This window comes from Salarias fasciatus, chromosome 14, assembly GCF_902148845.1.
Source record: "Salarias fasciatus chromosome 14, fSalaFa1.1, whole genome shotgun sequence".
Classification (NCBI taxonomy): Eukaryota; Metazoa; Chordata; class Actinopteri; order Blenniiformes; family Blenniidae; genus Salarias; species Salarias fasciatus.
In genome coordinates this window covers 16,695,133-16,721,104 of record NC_043758.1, presented here as the reverse complement: position 1 = coordinate 16,721,104, position 25,972 = coordinate 16,695,133, and the positions used below count along the sequence as shown (strand labels likewise).

The 25,972-nt window shown below is 41.7% G+C and overlaps 1 protein-coding gene across 5 annotated transcripts in view; it reads right to left on the bottom strand.

The window, feature by feature from the left end:
- Nucleotides 1-25,972, bottom strand: part of dscamb (Down syndrome cell adhesion molecule b) — a 121,270-nt gene that overhangs the window by 40,420 nt on the left and 54,878 nt on the right. For all 5 annotated transcript variants that reach the window (XM_030109237.1, XM_030109240.1, XM_030109238.1 and 2 more), the window contains exons 4-6: nt 3,159-3,305; nt 2,227-2,505; nt 1,802-2,077 (exon numbers count right to left, since the gene is read on the bottom strand). In XM_030109237.1, coding sequence (XP_029965097.1) covers nt 1,802-2,077; nt 2,227-2,505; nt 3,159-3,305 — 702 coding nt within the window. The remainder of the gene's footprint in view (nt 1-1,801; nt 2,078-2,226; nt 2,506-3,158; nt 3,306-25,972) is intronic.

Below are 25,972 nucleotides of genomic sequence, written 5' to 3'. Positions count from 1 at the left end.
ACGAGTATATCCCCACAGTACACCGGGGTGGGCCACTGATCAAATCTGAGGGCCTTCTACTCAGAGCTTGCATATTTTCTTAGGAATGTGTTTCTTGTTTTGAGGAAGCCAGTTTCTTTCCACTTTGAAAAAATATGTGCATATTAGAAGAAATTGTGACTCTGAATCGTCCGTACGTGTGAGTATGGTTTTGTGCGCGTATGTGTGTGTGTGTGTGTTTGTGTGTGTCTCCCTGTGATGGACTGGTGACCTATTCAGTAATCCTGAACCTAAATAATTACCATGCTGAAAACAACATGCAGCGCCTCCTTCTCTGCTAGATGACTGCTGAGGGTTTTCCCATCTATTGTCAGAGTTAACAAGTAACTTGAATGAAAAGCAATTATTTTTAATAATCGCAGTACAAATACAAAGGACTACTGAGCAACCAAGTTTTGGGAGACCCGTCACTCTTTTAACTACAAGAACCGCTCTTTGTTCTTGGCTCCTTTTTTATCAAATTGCTGGAGAAGTTTACATTGAATTTGCATTTATTCAGCTGGCAGACACTTTTGTTCAAAGTGTTTGCTTTCTGCAAATGAAAAATGGGTACACTAAGATGACTGCTGGGGCCAAATAGCAAATTCTGTTAGGATGATCAAACATATTCCTAAAGTGGTGTTTTGTTTTTCTTTTAACAATAGTAGGTTGTGGTGCTTTGAGAGAGAAAGAGGCAGGCTGAGAGGGCTGCTCCTGGATGTCACTGTGCTCTGTTGCAACGGCTGAATAATGAACAGACTGCATGTCGTGAAGTCTTGTGTAGTCAAAGAGTATCTGTCTGTGACGCCAGTGGTCAGATTGCACCGTGAGGTTCTCTCATGCTATTAAAGTTTTTTGGAATTTTTTGATGTGCCAAGCTGTTGATGGCTGCTTGACAGAAATATCACAAGATACGTGAAATAATAACCAGGAAAAGATCAAAATCTCGACTTTTCAATAAGACGTTGCTATTCGGTGCTCTCCATTCTGAATGGGCGTTCAGGAGCTTTCCAGGCAGAGAGGACTGGTGCCTTTTGAAAACGTGTCTGTCTGCCTGCTGCTGCTGGTCTCTGATAATCTAGGTCTATTCCACACGATTATAGATTATCAATATCTTCTTTTTACGGCTCCCTCGCCACAGGAGAAGGTTGCCTGAGCAACGCAGCCAAGGTAAGCTATTAAAGTATGCGTGTACATGTATTTTTCTGTGTGACTGTGAAGAGTGGGACGATCACACTGGCGGCGGCAGAGAGTCTCAGCAGCATGCCATTAACACATGAACCCTGTATTGATCTCGGAGGCCTAAATCTGTTTCTGTTAACTGATTATGCACCGGACAGCTGCTGCCAGCATGGCTTTTCAGTCACTGTGTGTGTGTGTGTGTGTGTGTGTGTGTGTGTGTGTGTGTGTGTGTGTGTGTGTGTGTGTGTGTGTGTGTTCTTGTATTTCTATCCTTGTCGGGGCCAAATGTCCCCACAAGGATAGCAAAACGTGGAACGACGTGCCTTGTGGGGACCTTTTTCCGGTCCTAAGTAGGAGAAACAGTGTTTTCTTGACCATGTTGTTGTTACTGAAAAAAGTAAAAGTGCAAAAACATTTCTTTAGGGTTAGGCTTTGTTGTGGTGTGGGTTAGGGTTAGGGTAAGGGTCAGGGTTAAGGGCTAGACATGAATGGGAGTCAATGGACGGTCCCCACAAGGATAGAAATACAAGACTGAGCGTGTGTGTGTGTGTGTGTGTGTGTGTGTGTGTGTGTGTGTGTCTTTATAATTCAGCCGTTTTACCTTCAAGGATAACCTGCACAAAGTCCTGTGCAGACATCTTGCCCTTCCTGGCGAAGCACTGGTAAGCCCCGCCATCGCTCTTCGACATCCCTTCCATGATGAGGTTCTCTCGGTTAAGCCCGGTGAACCGCACGTTGTTGCCCGGGTAGATGATCTCCCCGTTGCGGTACCATGACAGCTCGTACTCGTCTGAGCCGCTCACACTACACGACAAAGACACCTTGCTGCCCACGCTTCCTTTCACCTTTCGAGGACTGACCACCGCTTTCAGGGGCTCTACGGACACAGAAGTCACAGGTTGTTTTTCGTGAAGGATTTATATTGTTTTACAGAAAGTAAGCCTGACTTATATGTGAAAATATGTGGCATTTGACCGACATGAGATCTTGTAGAAGAAGCCGATCATAAATATAAGCGGGACTTACGTTTGACGTAGAGCCGCCCCATGACCTCGGCGTTGCCATAACTGTTCCACACTTCGCACACGTATATCCCAGAGTCACTGGGCTGCACACTCTCTATCAGCAGCCCTGAGATGGTCTGGCGAAAGCGGCTGTCCGGCTCCAGAGGGCTGTTGTCCTTCAGCCAGCGGTATTTGGGCGTCGGGTAGCCTGAAGCTTTACAGGGCAGCTCCACCCGATGATTAATCATCACCTCTCGGTGGTCAAAGCCGTCCAAGATGCCTGGCTCAGCATTGGTGGGGTCTGGGAAGGGAGTGAAGAATTTAGTGTTAATTAGTGGTGAGCGTTGCCAGGTGCTTGACAGTATAATCCAATATTGATTCTTGGGGTCAACAATCAGGTCTGTATACTGTGTATTTTGTAATGTGGAGATGGGAAGAGAGAGACCGACTGTGCCACTGCCACTTCAGATGGGTTTGTATCGTATCGTCTCCCACAAATAAATTCAGAGATGGCATCATGGATTGTTGCCCCAGCTCTGCTGTGTTTGTCTACGTGTTACTGAGTGGCCAGAAAAAGAACCACGTAAGTCATTGTTGCCTTGAATACGGAGTGGACATGTCTGCATGACAAAGTGGATAAACTGTACACACATGGTCCACAGACGCATTTTTTTGTTTGGTTTTTTTTTTGCAGTTTAAATAGCTGCATTCAATTTATAAATGTCCACTGACACGTGATTACAGCAAAAATATTCCGACAAAATTCACATGCAGTTGTCTTTCAGCTCAAAGGTTGGTAGTATACTCCCCCACCTCGTGACGTCCATATGCAGTTGCCCAAGCAAAGACCACGTAATATTTTTATGGATGTCAAGCATCAATATTTGTGAGTGAGTGAATTGAACAAAGTGGCTGTTGCAGCTGGAGTGACCGACGTTTGACAGCAGTACTGACCTGACACAATGAGACGAGCGCTGTTGCTCTGGCGGGTTTCACCGGTGTAACGATGGCGTGTTGTGCAGCGATAGTTATTCAGCCCATCCTCAGGCAGGACGTCCACAATATACAAGGCTCCCGTGGATGTGATGAGATATCTTTGTCCTGAAACAGGTCAGAAGAGCAAATGGAAGAATGTTAATGGAAGCACAGTTTTATTGTTTACTCATTAATCCAGCACGCTTTCAGCATGTGTGCAACTCTCACCAAAAACAAAACCTTCTGAACCAGGGGGTTCAAACTCGTTTGGTGCCAAATGCAGCCTAACTGGAGCCTAACTGGGCAGAACAGTAAAATGACTGAATCATAATCTATAAATAAATACTCAGAGTGCTGCGTACTGAGTGTACTGTGCTGCCCACTGCTCCTATCATGTATAGTTGAGGTTAACTATGAATAAGATGGGTGAAGTGCAGAGAAAGAATTTCCCCAAGTGGATTAATAAAGCATTAAAAAATTGCAATTAATGTCTGCTTTGTGATTTTTGCTCATTGCAAAGTCATCCCATGGATCAGACTGAAACTCTCCGTGCTGCACGTTTGACAAAAGGTGTCATTAGAGGGGAAAAAAAAAAAATAATTTTAAAAGTCATTTAATTTCTGTAGAGGAACCACAGAGGTATTGCAGGTTAACTGAAACATCATCCTCTGCGAATATTTGTAAAGATTTGTATGACCTAATTCACAGCAGAACCCCAACGCTCGGCGAACAAATTGTGTTAATGAATCCAGATTTGCATATCACACAAGTCTGTGACCTTTAGCAGCTTTGCTCCGTCTTGCTCTTGTGCCGAAACCTCACTGGCGCCAACAACCGGTACAGAAAGTCAATTCCTCTCTTGGCTGTCACAGCCGTTTCTATAAATACGGTAATATTATGTTAATTCTGCAGATCAAACCGGCCTGAGTGGGGCTGTCAACATCCATAAGGAAGGAAACCTTCCTCTGCGCCATCACATGGAAGCCCACATTCCCACGGGAGCAGATTGATGTCAAAACTGATTGAAAAAGCAATTTACAGGAGATTGTCTTCCCCCTGCAGATGTGGGAACGCTAAGACAGAGGCAGCACAGCAATCCTGCAAGGCCGGTGGACTGCTATAGGTACCGTTGACAGGGCTGAGAGGAAAATATTGTACAGAGACTTCACAGGGTTAAGAAAAATACTGGTGCACACATGAGATGTAGGACCTTTCCATCTCAAAAAGGATTTCTCTTTTGTGCAGAATCACATTTCTGATCACATAAAATAACACAGGGACATTGTGCCGCACCACAACTATAACGTTATGTTTCTTTATGTAACATACTTTGAAAAAGTTAGACAGAAAACGTTGTTATATTTTAGCAGTTTGAACCCATACTTACAAAATAAATATTAATATGAATAAAATACTTCATTTGATAAACAACGTGCAATTTATCTTAGTTTATGAGTTTACTGAAAGATGCCTTTTAGAGAGCAGAGAAGCAGCAATGAGGTGATGCATCAGCAGACGTTCATTATGAAACAGCTGGTTTGCACAAGTTATGTTAAAAATGGTGAACAGATAAAACAAGCAGATCCCACATAAGCAGAAAATCTCCTGCATACACACGGAAAAAAAAAAAAAACTGCGAGTGTTACTGCAGAACATGAATATCATGCTCTCAGCGATTCAGAAAAATGTTTCCTTTTCAAAGTTTAAAAAAACAAACCACGATTTGTTATGAAACACAAAGCAGAGCTGCACCTTAAAAGCACAAATGTCACCAATTATTAAAAAAACAAACCGTTTAAAACTATTAAAAGAATACAAAAAAAATAATTAAACCAAGAAAGAACAGCTGAGTAGTAAGACTGATCTGTCAAACATGGCCTTGGCAATAAACAACAGCGACTAGACTTGCGTGGGTCGAGTGAAATTTGTGATGTTGCTCAAGTACGCTATGATGATTTTTACTGTAAGATGCTCCTCGTATTCTGACCTTCACATGTATATGAAATGGGTTCCAAAATATTTGAAACACCCCTGTGCAGGACGCACTGCAGCAACGGGACCACATGGGAGTGTACAGGTGTGCCTCACGGAGCGGCCAGTGAAGGTACTTTATTGCACTTTCAGTCAAAATGATTTACCAAACGGACATTTCAGAGAGGCATGAAAAATGCATGTCCAAGCAGGTGCAGAGGTTTCTCTTTTCTGTCTGGGTTAACAAATTCCATGCAGCCTCCCTCAGGTCACGTAACATCATCCCCTACAGATCAGAGAGAAAACAACTCGATGCCACACTGTAATTGCAGTCTTTCTCTTGAATTTTATGTTTTGCTGTGCAGCCCCATGCAGTGCTGAGCTGCAGTGTTAGACAGAGCTGTTTAATAACGGCTCAGTCCAAACCAATTAGCTGTAAAATAAATAAAAAATAAGGAAAAAAAAATTACCTAAATGTAATATTAGATATACTAATGTTAACATCAAACCACTACATGTTTTAATATTCCACTTGAGACTAATATGCATGAAAAAAACAAAGCATGCCTAATATGCTTATGGTTTATGTGCATTTTTTATGTTCATGCAGGCAATGAAAAAAAAAAAAAATCAACCTTGTGGGGTTAAGCAAACGTGGGGGAATGCAGACAGAGGTGGGAGAAGAAGAAAAAAAACAAAAACGAAAAAAAAAAACCAAAACTGCACAGCTATTGTAAGCATTGACCTAGATAGAACCGACAACGGATTCCACGGATTTGATGTCCTGAAGGGGTTTCACGGGTTTACATACAGGGCTGTTAGACGGGCAACCAGCAAGAGGAATCCATGAAGAGGGGGAGGAGGAGGGAGGGGGCGGAGGAGGGGGGGGGGGGGATCTAGTGCATGCTGGCATATGTGTGTGTGTGTGTGTGTGTGTGTGTGTGTGTGTGTGTGTGTGTGTGTGTGTGTGTGTGTATTGAAAACATTTTCTCAGAGGCCAACAAGACCAGAAGAGATAAATATATCAATGAATTTGAAACATTATTTTTTTAAAGATTGCATTTGCTTTTTTTGCTCACTATTACTGCTCCATATGAGGCTTCAAACTACAGATTTCACTATTTGACTGTTAACCTTAATTTCATGAAAACTTGAGCGCTTTTCTGCGACCGACTGGATTTGACCATTTCTCACCTACAAATGACGGCACATCTGGTGAAAACCCTGAAAACTATACGCACCGTGCAAAAACTAAAATTCAGACGTCTCCTCCGAAGCTGTCCACTCCACACACTGCCTCTCTCCTTTTTTTTCTCTCCTCCCTTCTGGCTTCTCCATTTTGATTCTGTACTGGTCCTCTGAAATCTCACTGTGGAATCCATCTTGAGTGAGACAAAATGGTATTTCACTCCAGCCGCTGTGAGCTGCTGCAATTTTCTCTTCAAGCACCTCTATGCTCCTGCAACGCCTTTTAAGACGTCAGAGCTCCGTTATTGTGTTATGACAGAATGAAGTGCAGGCAAAGGGTACACTACAGTGGGGAGGGGATTCAAAATGAGAGCTATTGTATTGAGTTGTATTGTATTTCTTTCTCGGCAACACACGCTTTAATTCCTCCGCTTTTGTCTTTAACTCGCTCGGTGCGTCTGCTTTCGGGAGGAATTTCTCTTCTCGGCGCTTGTGAGAGAGAAACGCAGTTTTCCAAACACTAAAGTGCAAGGATGGTGAAACGGTGTTGTTATGCAGGACAGTACATAAACTGCAATGGATTAATTAAGGTGGTAATTGAGGCCTCAGCTCCCAGATGTCTTTAAAAAAAATAAAAAAGGAAAGAAAAAAGGACAAAAAAAAAAAAATCCCGTCGACAAAGATTTCTGTGTCATTGTCAGCAATTGGAGTCCTGCTCTCCATTCATTCCCAAGCACTGCTACTGTAAAGTGAAAAAGTGCTTCACTCCACCAGACACACTTTATCTAATCATCCCCACTTTGCCAGAGACAGAATCTAATACGAACAGCGGGCTCTCACTCTCAGCAGGCTAAATAAGCCTCGACGTACCGATGAACTAGTGTCACAGCATCTTCGCCGCCGACACGCGCTCTGAAGTCGCTGTGATTTAAATGAGGACTAAAGTGGTCAGATATGCACTGACAATCTGCATTTACACATCGAGACCAAGTTAGTGGCAAACTACCAGCATTTTACACCAATTGGATATCCAGTCGAGCTGAATTCTGCATATTTAACATACTGTTCGACTCAGGATTGACATGTTTGATTTGTGACAGTACTATAAATAACCAAAATGTATTCATCTTTCCTTTGAATTTGATGGCATTTCTTGAAGTGACCCAAAATATAAAAATGGTTTAATATTACTACACCATTGTGCCGGTGCTGCAAATGTTGTGCAGAGGGAAAAAAATGGGTCAGCTATGACCTACATCTGTTGAGATTGATTTTAGATCTTCCATCGTGCATCAAATCATGGAAAATGGCATTTCAGCAGAGCTCAAATTGTACAATCAGCCGGGGCTGCACCCAATATCTGAATATCAGAATAGTCTGTCATTGTGGTGGTATACGGAAAGAAATAGTTGATGAAGCAATGTCTTCTACTTGCGCTCACCTTCTTCATTATTACACAAGTTAACGACAGGCAGTAACCAGTTAAACATCAGTTAAACATGCTCGGTGAGAGTTTGAAAGGCTGTGTTGGTGAGTCAGAGTTGTTATTGTTAAAAGAGAGAAAGCCGGTCTGGCTCTCGGTGAACTGTAAGTCAGACACAGCGAGGAGAGACCGGGCGCCGGTCGGGTCAGTCGAGACACACAGATGATGAATGGGCTCACGAATGTTCGGAGTCTGCGTGCCGCCTTCTTTGGCCCACTTCAACTCTCCTGCGTCACCGAAAACATGAAAGTTAAATTGAAAACCAGGCAGCTGCCCATCACGGGCCTGCTGCGCATTTCAAACACTGAAGGCCCGATGTACGAAGATCCTGCAGATAGTATGTCGAAATGCACTTTCATTCAAAAAGTGTTTCTGATTTTCATGTGTTTTGAGGGTGATTTACCAAAAAACACCACGAGTGGAGCGATCTGAGTCTCAGCACGAAAGGTGGAGCTCGGTGTGTTGGTGAAAGAAGCTATCATCCATGTTACAGACTTGTCCGTGTGAATTTGAAAAACAAAACCAACAACTAAATGTTGATCACAAAAATCCGAATGTCTTAGAATAAAGTCTGCAAACAAAAGTCGTGGCGAGCCAGGTAATGGAATGATCCCCACCTCAACAACAGCACGCCTTCTTACAACAGACACAACAAAAATGACACCAGCTTTAAATTAAACTAGTATATACTCCTCACATTATTTTGCACAGTCTTGAAGACTTGACAAATACTCCATAATTATGAAGGAAAATGTGCTCAAATGGTGAGTCTTTTTTTTTTTTTTTTTTTGCATATCTGTCAGCTGTTCAGATGCGACCATTTGAACCTCTTTTGACTCACACAACTTCAAACATATTGTTAACGTCCAATTGCGTTTCTATTCTCTCTCATTTTTATTATTTAATAATGGAGGGATCAAACCCAGTTCTACTAGCTTTTTCTTTTTCATTGCAGTGTTGGGGAAAATATTCAAGAAAACTACAACAAACGGTTGGGGGCATGGGGTGCATCGACTCCTGTGGTGGTCATAAGTGAAGACTGTGCTCTCAGACTAATTTCTGCTTGCTCGGAGTTGGGGGTACGCAGCATCGAGAAACAGGTCGCAGGGGGCCAGGCGTCGGATCACAGCTTTAATCTGAGTTGATTGAGGTCAGATCGCAGGACTGAACTCTCCACCGCAGAGCTCCTTCGGGCTGGATGGCTACATGAAGGGAAACTCAAATCAGTGCTCGGACTCTTCTGTGGACCGAATTAGGAAATATCTATTGTTAATCCATCTGTCTGACTGACCACTTATAGCAGGCGAGCATAATAACAGCTGAGCTCTGTTAAAGTGGAATAAAGACCAACGGGCCTCCAAATTAAACCTGTTAAAGGAAAAACTAAGTGCTTTCTTATCCTAACCATGAAACGATTGCATCTGAAAAAGGGGAAGTAATGTAATCAGCACACATACTGGAGATGGGACGCCCAGTGGGATTTTCTAATGTGAAGAGTATCAGTAAGTAAAGTAGAGCATGAGGTATGTAGGTTACTACAGGTGAGATAAGACTCTATAATCTGGCAGATCAGTGGAGGAATTAAGTGAATTAGGCCTCTGGAGGTACAGTGTGTGCTGTAAGGTAATTTCTTTCATTCATAAGGTTCACATAAAGTCTATTAAAATGTAATATCGTTGATATCTTTATAACTAACCTGTCTGATTTGGTTAAAATAATCAGTTGTCTCGGTTAAAGCAAATTATTTGATATTTAAAGAGATGTGACAGCACAGTTCTGCCGCGGACCTGATTACCTGCCACAGAAAAAAACTTCCAAATGATGATCGATTCACATTCGTGGGATCGGTTTTTAGTGTAAAAAAAATATACATATATATTACAAAATGACAGATGTGATCATAACAGGATTTGAATATTTTTTAAAGTGACTGTTTATTGAAATGTTTTCAGAAATGTTATTCTAAACTGTAGTGAATCCCTGAAGTGGTTTTGGTCTTACTTTGCCTGTTGTGATGTGTATTTTTGAAAATAGCTATAAAAGTAATGTTAAAGAAGTCTTTGGAGTTATGTGTAATAAGTTCCGCAGTATCATTTACGGGTGTTATTTTTTCACCATGTGGAAGGAGCCTCAGGTCTTTCTGCTCATGTCCCTGGTTCAAGTTTGGGTTTGGCGGGCCTTGGGTCTGGAGTTTGCATGTTCTCCCTGTGCGTGATTTTTTTTTTTTTTTCCATGAAACAAGTTTCTACCCACAGTCCAAAACCTTGCATTTGAGATTCATTTTAAATTGCCGAGCTGTGATTGTCTTCAGCTTCCCGCCACGGTGACGAGTTGGTTGAAGTTGTATAAAAATTGAATGGATGGATGTACGATGCAGTAACTGAAGTTTCCCTTTGATTTACAAAATGTTTGATCATGAATCCACAGTCGGATCAGATTTCAAATCAAACGTTGGATTCCGTGCAACTACAACATAAAATTGCAAAATGTAATATGTTGACAAGCAAAGCGAGCCTGACTAATAGAGAGACTGATTTTCACAAAGATCCCGAGCTGTTTTTGCATTGCTGATCTGTTGGAGACTCCAACCTTCCTAAGCAAATGTGGTCTGATGCATTTAATCCCAACATATTCACGGCTGCTTTGAATGTCGTCATCATCGAGATCCTCATGTTTGTTTGTGCGTCACAGTAAAACTAGTGAAACTTTAGTCATGTAGGTTTTAACTAAGTGGCTTGTTTGATTTTGTTTGCTGGACTTGGCTGGAAAAAAAAATATAGAAATGAATTTTGAATAAAATTCCAAGTGTCTATATTATACAGTGCTATCAGCCATGAGAACATGAGGTTGTCTAAAAGGGGATTCCTGTTTTTCTCTAATCTGACAAAAAACAAACAAACAAAAAAAAACCTAAAAAAACAAAAACCAACTATTTGGAAATATCAGTGAGGAAAAATAAAAAATAGAACTTCTTAAGTGAAAATACAGATGAACTTGTGAATACTGAGATAATAGTAAAACGAGGACAAATCTCCAGCACCTGTAATGGTCACCTATAAAAATCTCTTTCTCTCAATGCACCTGCAGTGTGAAAAGATTTCAGGAATACAAGTAAATGACAGAGAGGCCATTGAAAGCTCAGTAAAGAAGGCATCCTTGATTCATTGAAGGCTCTGGCATCAGAGCTGGAATGCTAACAGACTCCCTGTCTCTTCCTCAGCCTCAAAACTCCCTGTGTTCCTGTTTGGCTCATTCCACTTCCTTTCCTGCTCCTTCGCTCTGTGCTGCTCGCTCTCTCCTCTTTCTCCTCCTCTCCATCTCTCCCCCTCTGTGTCCTGAATGCTAAAACAGTGGCTGGCTGTGTCAGAACACCGCAATGAAATCCTGCAGTCTCAAAAACGCCCACATCCAGTAAACACCTTCCTTCACCAAGACACTGGCCCCAAAGCGAGGAGGCCCCGTGTTTCCAAGGCTGGTTGGTAAACAATACAGTTAAGTGAGTATTTCCATCATAGTAAAAGTATAAACTTGGGATAAAGCCATGTTTTCTATTTTTATAAAGCAGAAAAAAAAAAACATTCAATTCAACAATAAAGTATAAACTATGAGCGATTTCTCAATCAGTTTGAGATATATGGCTGCCATGATGGTTTAATCTGCAGTTTTTGACACATGCATGCTAATCTGGAAGGTATGGTTGCTACTGGACCTCTAAATTACTTCATGGATATCATGGTGCAGCCACTTTCTCACAGTTTAGCCACATGGCGCACACCCAAAACTCCTAAAAACTTGAGTGCAACAAAACTCACAGGTTTCACAGCAGGTGTTAATTTGAGGAGAAACACGTACTTCCATGTTTTTGAACCACTTCCTGTTGCAACAAAACATGAGTTTATGATGCCACGGGCTCAGATCCATTATTCAATCATGACATGTCCAAAGTTCCACCCAGCAACAATTTTATTTTTTCTTGATCTCTAAGAGGAATTAAAGAAAAAAAGAAAAAAAGGCAGATGAGTGAAATGGCAGTGACTGGTACTGTTACAGTGCCGTCGCTTTGAATTAAACATGGTTTCTCATTTATCATAAATAATTTGTGCATTATAATTCATGCAAGAAATGTCCAACTGCCATGAGATGAACAATTCATATTTAATAAACAACTGAACGACTGAAAGATGTCATTTTTAATAAAACATGACCTAATGCTTTGCGTCTGCTCCGGAGTGCACGGCTGGAACTGGTCAGACTGCTTCTGTGCAGGCAGGTATCCAATAGAAATATTGATAAGATATTATTGAACACATACCAATCATCTAAAATCGAACAACGCTACTATTTGTTTTTTTATTGACTGAAATATTCGGGCTTCTTGCGTGATGTCTCTGTCTTTCTGCCAATAGCTGCCTTTATGAGAATAATACTCAGATGAGAACCTTCAGGCTTGTATGGGTTAAACATAAGACGCCTTGTTTTGTCTGAAATGATAAACAAAGATAAATTATGTGGTTTACTTTGAATGATGACTGCAGAGAACATTAAAAAAAAATGTTGAAAATTCAGATTGACTGTCAATAAAAGGAGAAAGAAATCATTCAATCAATTATCCTTCAGGTGTTGATGGATCAGTGCATTAACAAGTGTTCCATATCTTGCTTCTATATCCGAATGGAGGAGGGGGCGGAGCAGCACTGACTCAGTCGGACTGCGTACTTCTACCGTTTCAGAGACTTGAGTGATGCAGTTAAAGAAAGAGCGGAGCCGGTACCAAACGCTTTATGTCGCAACGGGAGGGCGCCTTCTACTAGACTGCATGCAGAGAGGATTAATTTTACATTAATGTATAGTGCCTTAAAGAGCAGCGCTGTACGCGCACGCACGTATGCACACACACACACAGGCGCACACACACACACACACACACACACACACACACACACACACACGCTCAGTCTTGTATTTCTATCCTTGTGGGGACCGTCCATTGACTCCCATTCATGTCTAGCCCCTAACCCTGACCCTTACCCTAACCCTAACCCACACCACAACAAAGCCTAACCCTAAAGAAATGTTTTTGCACTTTTACTTTTTTCAGTAACAACAACATGGTCAAGAAAACACTGTTTCTCCTACTTAGGACCGGAAAAAGGTCCCCACAAGGCACGTCGTTCCACGTTTTGCTATCCTTGTGGGGACATTTGGCCCCAACAAGGATAGAAATACGAGAACACACACACACACACACACACACACACACACACACACACACACACACACACACACACACACCAGAAAAACTGCTGAAAAAGAGAGTCGGGTCTCCAAGGTTAAAGAGTCTGGGGGGTGCTGATGTCTTTGATGAGGTTAGCAATCCAGTAATCTCCACTGAAGCCCAGAGCCATTAAACAGCATGTTGATAAGCAGCCTGTGCACTGAAGAATGTCAGAACAGCAGCATCAAAATAGAAACACCAGTTTAAGGAGAAATTTTAACAAGGCACAAGGACAGGCTCAATGTTATCACAGATTGGAGACAATAAATGTCTCCACAAGTTGATTTATTCAAGTTAAGCATTGTTTGGAGAATGAAAATTGGGAATAGTGTTTTTTTTTTGTTTTTTTGTTGAATTTATCATCACTTATTGTTTACATGAATTATGTCACTAATCTTGCACGTACGGTGGGCCAAAGTATGCATAAACAACACTGCGCCATTCCTTTCAGCTTCAGACACTGGTAGGTTTTTCCTGTACTGCAAAACAAACTCTATTGTTAGATTCAGAAAGATTTTGGAAAAAACGTACCTGCCTCCATCACTCACACATGACATTCAAAGGCCACGCGGTGAAGTTCTTAATCTGGTATAGTCAGAGATGACGATATTATTCTAGCTGAGCAGCAGATGCATCAATGGTATCGAGCGGTAATCAAAAAAATATTGTTACTTCAAATAAATGGGATGGTAATCATCAAAATGGAGAATGTTTAATCTACCTTGTTATGTTTATACCAGTGAATAGAAAGGTACAATATATGAAAAGACGCATGCAGCAGCTTTCAAATCCAATGTAACAGACAAGGAATGAGTTAATTTGTTGCATTATGTTGCTCAAAATAAGAGATTAATACCTTAATCCGTCCTTCTTTTTTAGTTGCTCCAGTGGTTCTCAAGCCAGAACCATACCGTATCCTAACATCACCGTCATCGACACCAGGAGCACGTTTTCAGTCAACTGTCCCACTCAGAAACACGCACTGAATTTCGGATCGCCAAATAATTTAACCGGGTGTGTTTGTTATTGAGGGACGATTCTTTAGGAGCCAGAGGGAAAACATGCAAACTCCACACAGGAAGGCACGAGTCCAGGCCTTCTGCCTGTGAGGGCAAAGTGCTAACCCTATTATCATAACCAACAGGCAAGAAAAAATAATCATAATTTCAAGTAAAATTAGGGGTTTTTTTGGGGGGGAGAAAATCCAACCCAGTTTGTCACAAAAGCCGTTGGCTGCAGAATTAACCGCAATGCACTGAGAAAGGTGGTGTTTCACTCGAGCTGACCTACTGTGCTCGTCCTACCTGCAAAGCCATTAAAGCTCATGTTTATCAGAGAAGAAGGAAGCCAGAAGAAGAGTCCTCCTCAAGCTTGTATCGTCTGTCCTCTGTGCCATGTCGCTCTCATCTTACGATGCAGATATTCCCCCAGCCAAACGGCCAGCAGCTGAATCTAATCATTTCACTGAGCATTACTACATCGCATATATATTAGAGTTTTAAAAAAAAAAGACCTAAACAAACAAGCAAGAAAAAAAAATGCTTTGACACAGCGGGAAAAACTGCTGTCAACTGTTGCACTCGCTGTTTGACTCAATGTCTGGAAGATTATACTCACAGATGGATGGTAAAATGAGTAATTAAATCTAACCTTCTATTTGTGCCATACTGGAGAGGGTATGCTGGCTTTGGGCTACTCCGTCGCATGTGCACAAATGTGCATGTGTGTGTGTGTGTGTGTGTGTGTGTGTGTGTGTGTGCGTGTGTTTGCATGCACGTGCGTACGTGTGCACGATTGAGCATATGCGCATTCAACATGTGTAGCAGCAGTCTGCCATCATAACCTAATTATTGCAGCAGCTTAACAACAGCAATTAGCACATTTCCATCAGACGACACTAATTTGTGAATTCCATTCCAGCGCCATTCAGGACCAACACACTGAGAGACACAGAGAGAGAGTTAATTCACTGTTGAGCTACTGGCAATGCTAAATCCATATCTATAGAGCTGTGAAAATTGCTTATGGTAATTGCAGTTTTTGTAAAACTAGGCTGACGCTTTAATGAAATTTCAAATTTTAATCATTTGTTTTTTTTGTTTTTTTTTTTGTATAGTCCACATTTACTGACTTCCTCCCCTCAAGGGACACCGTGTTTCCTCATCTGACTTCCCAATAAAATGTGTCTCCCAGACAGCTTTTGAAGATAAATGAAATTGCTCTATCAAACAACAGTTTCGGCTAACTCTTGGGAAAATGGAAAAGCCCATTTTTTTAAATATTCATAGCTCTAAGAAGATTGCTTTACAGTGCTGCACATTCGTACTGTAGATATCAAGCAAGCATATTAAAACAATCATAAAAACTAAAAACTAACATGCACATCTCCTGTAAGATTTAGAACGAGTTATGCTTTTAACGGCCGTTTGAAGAAACCGTGAATACGGGTGAAACGCTATAGAAGAACGACAGAAAAAAAAAAAAAACATTGCAGCTTCCAGGACAGAAGAATATTGTTCGTTATCAATCATCAACAAAATCATCTAAAAATATCAATTACTAATACAGTGTTCTTGCCCTTGTGTTATGTTTGCTTAATAATTTGATGTTGTTTTTCTCTCTGCCAAAAAATGTTAAAGGAGAACAACTCCAGTCGTCTTCAGCCGTGCAACTGGAAACCCCCCCCCTTCCTCATCCCCTCATCCTCCCACCTCTCTGTCTTCCTCCATCCTCTGCCCCCCTCCCTCTCCTCTCTTTGCTTCCTACGCAGAGATGCATGTTGAGTGATAGGCCTGTGGATGAGTCTGGACAGTGCGTCTGAGGCCCTGGTTTTTAATAGGGTTCTGTTCCCAGTAATTATGCTGACACAATTTGATCAGCGCGGGGCTAAGTATCTTCATCTGAGGGAGATCGGGGGGAATTAACGCTGATGTAATAAGTACAATTTGTCACTATTAAGACGGAGGTGTTGACAGGCGCTGGTGTTGTCAGGGCAACTGATGGCGCTCCCCTGCTACAGTATGTATTCTGCTGCATCTGGTGAGCAAGAGCTGTCAGGCCCCCTCACTAATCGATTCCTCGGGTTTCTTTGCACCGGAAAAAAAAAAAAAAACCGCACTAATGTGAAATAGTTTGCTGCTCATGCTATACATGAAGACATACTGCAATTTGATGCAGCGTAACACAATAACATGGGCGTACATGTGGTGCACTGTAGACATGGACAAAATACACAGCAACCCTACAAAGAGGCGACTTCGACGCTGAGATGGTGGACACTTGCAAACACTCCTACGGTGACACAGCTGAAGCGCTCGACGTCATTACATCAAGTTTGAGAGGGCGCAGTGCAGGGAAGAAAAAAAAAAACAAATCATACAGGCATTCAGGCCTCACTCACTGCCTCGCTGTGCCAAGATCTTAACCTTCTAATCTGTCTCACTGAGCTTTTGTCCAAAATGCAGTCGTACAGATGCAGTGCTGAACTTTCAGCTTGTGGTTTCTGTCTCTTAAATAAACTGTTTCAAGACAGACTGATAAACTGTCAATAAATAATAATATTTGTTATGTGCATGGACAAAATTAAAGTCTGTTAGGTGCACAAGCGACAGAGTGCTACTAGAAAATGCTGTTATTCTGAAAATAACTATGGAACATATAAAATATCCACATTTTGTATTCAACGTAATTCTCATTGTATCCATAGCAATTATATAATGTGTAAAATTTTAATTGCACTTAGAGATACAGGTTGGTGGGAATTGCCGGTGTGTTTCAGACTTTCCAAGTACGAGTACAAAGCTAAGCACAAAAAAAAAAAAAGGCAAAAAGAACCAATTTGAAGTAGCATGGTGGGTTTTTCATTAGATCTTCGCCTGAGGATCATGACGTGAAAACAGGATATAAATCTGTCTATCGATTGTTTTACTGAGAAAAGACAGGCTTTCAGAAGTATTGACAGCATTTCTCATAAATTCAGATGTGATTGGAAAACATGCCGTTATTGATGGCTGTCCATTTCTAAAAGCTTCAGGAAAAGGTCAGCACATGTGCTTTGTGCTGATCATGCTCGCTGCGGCGCAAACAAAGAATATTTCACAATTAGCCAGACAGCTAATAAAAGATTTAGAGTAAGAGATTCAAAACAAAGTTTCAAAGCCGGTATGCAGTTTTATCACAACGAACCACTGAGATGTAAACTGTAAGGTTTTTATTCCTTTCTTTATCACTGCCATATTTTGGATTATTGGCGAATGCTCCAAACATCCAAAAATTAAACATCATTTTTTTAAAAATAATCTTTACATGGATTTCTGTATCCTCAGCAAGTGAAGCAAGAACAGAGTAAGAATACTCTGATTGGAATCTTAGCTGCAGAACGCGGCAGCTTGAAATGACCCACATATCTGAATAACGCACGTCTCACAGATATGGCCTCCAGCTAAATGATCGAGCCTTTGCTCTGACATAAAGCAACAGGAGAAACATCTAAAAAACCATTTCATGGTCCAGTTCTGTTATTCTTTATTCAAAATGACTTAATGAAGCATGTAAAAGGTCAGAAACCTTTTCTGTATTAGGCGCTTGCCTGGGGCCCTAATTTACCTGAGAGAGCAGGTCACAGGACGGTTTGGTGGAGGGAAGCACGGCGGGAGTGAACACCTCAGCTGCCCCTTTGAGTCGCTATGCACCGGTAAAAGCCCTTATTTTTCCTCTTCATCAGGGTTCTACTTGAAGATGATATTTCTCCTCGGCTCCGCTTTCATTTGTTGAGTGGTAAAGTCCGAGCATGTGACACGAGGGAAGTCGGTTAATCAAATGACGCTACATGGATTTTGGTATTTTGTAATTATTTTGGTTGGTGTTGGGGGTGGGCTCTTATTGGTAAAGGGAAAATTCATCACACATCATGGTGTGAGGTAAAAACACTAAAAACCAATAGAAATGCAGCAGAAAGCATTTGTACTTAATGGAAAGAATAACACTGTTATTTTTAAGTATGTCATCTTCGATTCAGGAGAGAACAACAATGTGAAGCCAAGTTTATAAAATCGATGTCACACAGTTTATATGGCAACAATCTGCTACAACTGGAGGAGGCTTTCACTGTCATGGCGGCTGGAGCTTGTCCAGCAGACATCTGAAGAAATGCTCTGAGTTTTGTTTAGTTTTTTTTTTTCTTTCTTCTTGTACCATTTATTTCTCTTCAATGTCACTCAGTTGCGAAAAAGCAAAGGTGCGTTTAGGTGTCAAGGTGTCAACACTAAGTTAATAACATCTTGAGTTTACTTTAGCTGTCATCGCACTTCAAAAAACTACAAAACAAAAAAAATCCACTTTCAGCATCTTCAGCAGCACAATAGATGTTCTGTGAAAAAAGGCCAAGAACAATAGAAACCTCCACCCATCATAACACGTGCAGCCGAACTACCAGGAGGGCGACACCGCTGTCAGTCTGTCCACACCCACTCAGTCCTCAGACAAGGTGTAATCAAGCACAACAGATGAAGACACCTGTGTGGGTGGACCAGAGGCGTGCAGAGCCTTTGATATGAGCGCCTAATAAAGCCGGCTGTCTCTGAGCGCCGCTTAATGTCTCTCCGGGTAACTAACTGTAAAACACCGTGTGCTCGCTGCCAGAGAAAAACACACACACATTGTTGGTTATGCAACTCTGTAAACTCTTAATTATTTGAAAGACTAAAATGTTGATGATCACAGAAGGTTTTATCTTAAATACACACTCCAACGTGTTTTAATGGAAGTTTGGAAGTATGATGAAGGACACTTCAACACATGGACAGGACAAGGGGGATCAAACCTCTGACCCTGATACTGGAAGACGCCCTTGCTCTAGGAATTGAACCTTGGCAAACTTGTCACTTCATTTACCAGTGATTTTCCTGTGTGGTGACACATCAGGTTGAGGGCATCCAGGATACAACCTGCACGGATGCAGTTTGAATTCCCTTGTTACGGAGACCCCTGTTAAAGGCAGCGGTCAAACAGACCATCGTCATCGAGTTAGTCAAACTTTATGGGAGGATTAACAGCATATCTGACCTGACGCCTGCCATCTGCCGTCTCTCAATACGGAGGGTTAAAACAATTCCTCTCTTCAAAGACTCAAATAACAGAAAAAAAATATTCTCAATGCTTTTCTGGGAAATGAAAAAAAGAAATAGTAAATGACTGATAATAGTGATAGAATTATCTGAGAGTTAAAAATGAGGTTATTTTGTATTTCTCAGCTCATTTATCCATATTGCAGTTGTTTCGATTGTATTATAAAATTATTACATCCAAACATCCAAAGATTTCTTGCTTTGCTTTTTCATCCTTCTGCCTACCTTACAACCAGTACAATCCATTACATGAAGACAAACAAGACGGCACGGTTGAATTTTAAAATATCCACCGCTTTCACTCACAGGAGCCTCTGCACTCTCCTCCTGCCCTTGTCTTTCTCTCCTGGCCTTTGTCTTTTCTCGCAAAGTTTTTCAGGTTTAAAATATTAATGCCTTTCTTTTTAAACTTTAGCCATGTCCATTTTGTCCACTAAGCACACTCTAAGACAGCACTTCTGCAATCACCGAGGGCCTTTCTTGCAAAGTGCACTGTATTGGGTGGACTTTTGTTAAAGATGCATGGCGGAGAAAGAAAGTGAAAACACGTGAGATGCTGACGGATCGGTCCAGAGTCCACGGTACGTATGCATCAAAGTGAGATCGTCATACATGTTCTCTGAAGATAACCTGGTTGTTGCATACATACTGTACACATGGAATTTGCTGGAAGTGGAATCAAAACCTTGAAATTTGTTAGAATGTTGCACTTTATTGGTCAATAAATATTTTTTGATTGATTCTATGCCTTACGATGAAAACAGTTTGGATTTTTGGGTTTAACAAACCAAATTAAGTTCAGTTAAGACTGTCAGAAGTATCTAAAATTGCTGGTTCCAAAGAGTGTGTGTTTTCTTTGCATGTTTGTGTGTGTTCAAGAAGGGAGTTTATCATGTTCAAAAGAAATAATCATGGGTGATTATTCTATTTTATAAAACATCCATTTTTGAAAATGTACTGTCAGTGTTCAAAATACTGGAAAACCATTCGTGCTGCAACAGTTCCAGACCTGATGTATAGATATATATGAGAGGATGGTCTTTCATGGATCCCCAAAAACACATTACAATGTTTGGCATTCAACTGAATAGTACTATTTTTGTAAGAAAAACACAGAGTTGGGAAAGTAGGGGGCGCAATGTGCTTCAGGCTCTGTGATGAAAGGCTGTTTCCTCCTACATTTAAAAAAACACATTCTGAAAGTTAGTGGTTTAAAAAAAAAATCCATTAGCTTTTTGGAGACGGAATCCCAGAGCGATGGAAACACAAAAACAAAATAATCTATAAAACCACGGATGGTCACTGATACTTGCACACGAATCGCCCTCTCTTCCATCATATCCACTGACAGGGATAATTAATGCTGCCCTGAAGTAGCCTGCGTTTGTCTGTGAAGGAGACCACAGTCCAGTCACCAAAGATTTCTGTCAAGTCACGTTGTCATTCGGGGTGACATAAAAATCTGTGACGTGTGACATTAACCAAAGGTCGTCTGTGGACTCCTTCCACAGCCAGAACGGCTCTCAAGCCTCTGAGGGATACGCGCTATCATCCAATCGTGTTGGACAGGGGGGAAGCCAAACAGGAAGCGATACACTCCAAGCTGTGCGGCTCTCGATTCTCCATTGGACAGCGTTGTGACATAATCGCCTCTGGCAGCTCAAATCTGGATTTGGATACCAAGGATCCACGATGATGAGAAAATGTTATGTTGTTTTTTTGTTTTTTTTCGAGGCCTGTTAGGAGTCAGAAACTCATGCTCATGTGGAAACGTAACGAGGGAAAGCTGCTGTAAACTGCTGAAGACAGACAGCGATGGCAAATATAGGAATTGTACCGTCTGCGTTCGGGATGCGATCGGGCATCTGTTATGTTGGAGACACCCAGAAACATATGCATGTACACATTTGCCTGTTATGCTGTGAAGTACAAAATTCAGGGTTTGTCTTGGCAGGCATTTTCTGTGTGTGTGTGTGTGTGTGTGTGTGTGTGTGTGTGTGTGTGTGTGTGTGTGTGTGTGTGTGTGTGTGTGTGTGTGTGTCTTGGGCTCAGTCAGCATTTCCACACTGTGCGGTCCAGCTGACGTCAGGAGGACAACAGCTCCTGTACCAACCAGTCAGACAACCACCGTCCACGACCCTCTTTCCATGCACGGACACGTTTGTCTTTATAATTTTGCTTTTTATCCAGTGCAGCATCCATCAAATTCCTCGTATGGGCAACTGTACTTGACAATAAAAACGATTCTGATTCTGATCTGATTCTGATTGTGATATGCCCCCTATGACTTAATTAGTGTTTATTATTCTTGTTTTTAGACTCTTCTATTTTAAATGTTTGAAGTAATTGTGCCTTAAGTGACGCTATCTCTCCTGGAAGGTATATTTGAATGATAATAAAAGATCTATCTGATATTTTGTCTCTCACTTCCTTCCTTCCTGTCTTCTGCTTGTTCCCTTTAATCCTTCCTATCTCTCATCATGTTACATCTTTCTACCTCACCTTTCTTTTTCTCATCTTCTTCCAGTGTATATTTGTCATTCTTTTGGTGACCCCTCGGGCCTCAGCTCATTCTCTTCCTCTTTCTCTCTGTCTCTATCCGTCGTGGCCCTTTCTGTCTGTCTTTCTCTTTCTCTGTCTGTCCCTCTCTCCGCATCGCTTTCTTTGGCCTTCCTCTCATTTTCAAAGCGAACACTGCCTCCCCTTGTCTCCAGTCAAAGACTCTCCTCTGTCCTCTATCCTCCGGCTTGGAGAGCCACTGCAGGCCTGCCACTCAGTATGCACAGTGGCCACGTGGCCCGACAATGGCTCATTTCAACCTCAATTTCCCCCGAAATGAATGGGAGCCCACCCCGGTGCACGCGGCATGCCTTTTAATTGGCCCAAGTTAGATTCAAACCATTAAACCACTGATGTCGACACATCTTCACCGCGTCCATTGCTCCCCCCCCCCCCAAACAGCCCTATTCACACACACACACACACACACACACACACACACACACACACACGCATGCACGCACACACACACTCTCTCTCTCTCCCTCCCTCTCCGGCTGCCAGAACATAAACGTCTTATCTCTCGGCCCCAACCGAGCACAGACGCCATGAATATTCAGCAGCTTCCATCTCCGTTTCAGCAGACAACAGTAGGCACACGCACACTGTTGCCAGCACACAAAGACACACACACGCACACACATACACACACGCTCGCAGGGGAAAAACACCCAAATACATAAACACATATGCAGACACGGCCTTTCTCCTGCACCCACTATTTCAAAAACAGCCGTTGTTTACGCTTTGCTGAGTTTAGCTCGTTTGTCTCTTTCCCCTCATTTGCTACAGTATGAATAGCGCATATCTGAGTTATTGATTAAAAGCCAGTGGAGAAACACAGTGCAGTTCTCTCAAAGCTCAGACACTCACCCATTCTGCAGACACCAAATCAACATTTTTCGCTTTAGAATATTTTATCACACTTACCTGAATCCACAAGAGGAAAGCATGAAAGAGTCAGAGGAGGAAAGAGGGAAAGGTTCAGTTTTGTGTCCGGCAGGAGCACAACAATACATGATCACGTCTTCTGTGTAATGATGTACATTTATGCAGAAGACAGGTGCATCGATTATGTAATTCTCACCTGAAAGACATTTTTATCTTGTGCACAACAGCTATCAGCGCTAATTCCAAAGGGCACAACCTCTGACACTAAGATCAAGTGATCAGTAATTGGATTAAAACAAATTGTTCTTCTCTCCAGCTGAAAACAACCAGGATGAATCAATGTGAATGATAAAAAAAAAAAGAAGAAGATGAGTTCATTTGAAAAACACAAAGGTTTGCCTTTGATAGCTTCACCAGAAACAAATGTGCTTGAAGAATATTATCTGTTGCGATCGGTCTGTGATTAAATAAAGAGGAGATTAATCAGAGAGGAGCCCGTGGCATCGGGTGCAAACCCTCGTCTAATCAGAGGAAAGTCTGGGAACCAGGTGTGTTTCATCTCTGTGAAACACAGCCTGAACCCGGCCAAGGAGCCCAGCACCAGCTCTACTCCAACACCCCTTTGAAATATTTCACTCTAAATTCACAATAGCCCAATCCCCCCATGGATGTTGTCAAAGATGAAAGAGGTAGCGTGCACTGGCGCTCTGTCCGCACTGCTCTCTTTCTCTGCTCATTCTCTCCGGAATAGAGAGAAAAAGAAAGTGAATACTCAAGTAGCTCCTGCACTCTTCAACCATTTTACACTACCTGCTTTGATCTCCTTACAGCATGCCGCCATCATAGTAACGGATCAAAATCTTACTGCCTTTGTATTAGAAGCTTTTCTCCCTCTTTTACGTTAGATTGCCTCACATACATTTATTTGCTTGTCTAAAGCATCCCTCTCCTCTCTGGGCTCTCTCTCCCTCGGTGTCTCTCCACCTCTCCTTGCTCGGAGGGTTTTCCTCCTCGTTTAGCTCGTTAGTGTGTGGCGGTAGCCAGCAGGATCAATTATGGGGAATGTGAGTTTGCGTCCTGGTATCATTACCCAGCAAAAACTATATTAGTTCAGTCTGAGGGGAACACATGGGCAGAAGACCGTCTGATTATTATACCAGCCCTGCCAGCCAGCTACTGTTCTTGCTCTTTAGCAGCATCTGTTACTGATCTCCAGCCGGTTCTGGCCTCGCACGCGCCTTTATTATGTTGTGAGCCAGAGAGGATATCGTGTTTCACTTTGATCAGAATCAAAAATCACTTTAACAGACAGCAAAGGCACAGGAAAATTTCCTGGTGACACCGAGCAGAGTGATATTCAGAAATAGGCTTCATGTGGACCAATCTTTCAATCGGGCCAGTTGCTCACATGCAAGGTTCAGAGGAAACGCAGTGTTACATTGAAAGCACAGCGGCAGAGCCGATACTGAGGACTACGCACACCGTCATGTTCACCATTCAGGAGGCTTTAAAGCAATAAATCAAAAGAGGGTTTTCTGACTATTAAGTCACTTAATGGTCATTCATACTCAGCAGTCATTCACAGATTTAGCTATGATTAAGCCACAACAGCCACTTTCTGAAAACTGCTTCCATCACAAACTAGTCATGCACCGAGTTGAGTTTTTTTTTTTTTAAATCTTTGTCAATCATCAAAACTGTAAAAGGTCAAGATGAAGGTTTTTTTTTTGACTGATGTGGAATAAGTTGACTTGTAAGATAGTAAGACCCCAGAGAGACATAATCCATACAGCCTGGCAATGACAACATTATTCAATAATGAAAAGTGGTTCATACTTAATAAAGTCCTTGGGAATAATGAAGGGTTCACCAATGTAAAGTGAAAAAAATATGACTATAATTAACATCGAGTTTGAAGAACCAAATCACAATTTCACTGAAAACATTTCAATAAGAAAGTTTAAACAAACTCAAAGATAAGGAGTTGATTAGATGACTTTTGATCTCTTTTCTGTTTATCTCTGAGGATCTTCCCTTTCATTCTCAGTCTATTATGTCTCTTTATTTATCATACTTCATTTCAATAACTGATATATGTGTGTCTTTGTTCTCCACTGCTCTCCTTGTTCTGCTCTGTCTGAATCTCTTTTGTCTTCCCGTCCTCGTCTGTCTCCTCCCATGTCCATGTTTCGTTCTCGATTTCTGTTTATTTCGTCTTTCTCTCGCTCTTTTCTCCTCCTTCGGAGGGCAGACTTCAGGGAGCGATCCAGCCTCCCAGACAGCTGCACATCACCAGCTGTCTGAGAAAGCTGCGCACGCCCTCTCCTCTTCCTCTGACGGCTTCCCTTCCTCCTGCCTTGTCTGCTCCCCTTCTGCCTCTCCTGGCTCATCTGAATACACAGAGTGGGCACAGCCAGATGCAGCCCGTCACTGATGTCAGATTGTGACACAAATTACCTCTATTTGATCAGTAATGGAAGCCATTAGTGTCAAGCCACGCTCCACTACTACACCAGAAGAGACGGATTTCACAACGGTCTGAACTGTAATCCCAGTAAGGAGAAAAACTGTAAAATTCAGGCTTGTAGTGGTGCTAACACGCTGATACGTTTGATTAAAAAGAAACTGTAGAACAAAAAAATACCAAACTGGATGAAGATTTTGTCAATTTATTCTTTATTTTGTCAATTTTCAATGGATGAAGATAACTAGGAAAGAGAAACTATTTTAGTTTTTCAAGTCAAGCCTTCAGGTCATAACCCTGTCTCTGTCATCCACCACTAAACATTCATTTTCTTTACTGCTTGGTCATCTGGTTAGTTCAGGGAATGAGATACTCTGCTTCCTGGACAGGCTGCAGTCATTTAGCAAAGATACACTTTATCTCATTCCTGTTGAAAAATAAGAAAGCCTTTCATAATTGAATACATTTACCCATCAGTTTTTAGAAAAAAAAAAAAACAAAAGAAAAAAGATCAATGTCATTTCGGCATGCTTTTGTTATTTTAACTCTGCCCCTTCTCAATCAAGACATATCACTAAAAAACAGTTTTTTCCTCAGTATAAAGTACTGAGACACTCACGACCAGGCGGTAATATTCATCTCTACTAGCGAGCAAACTGAAGGCAGGTGAAGGAGCTCACAATCATAAGCCTAAAAGATGGCCAAAGAGTGGACTGCATTCATTGGATTTTTTTTTCATTTGATTCATTATTTCTCATTGATCTACCATGGATAGATCCAGGGAAGATCAGTGAGGTGTTAACTGCAGTTCTCTTTTTTCTTCCTAAAAAAGACCAG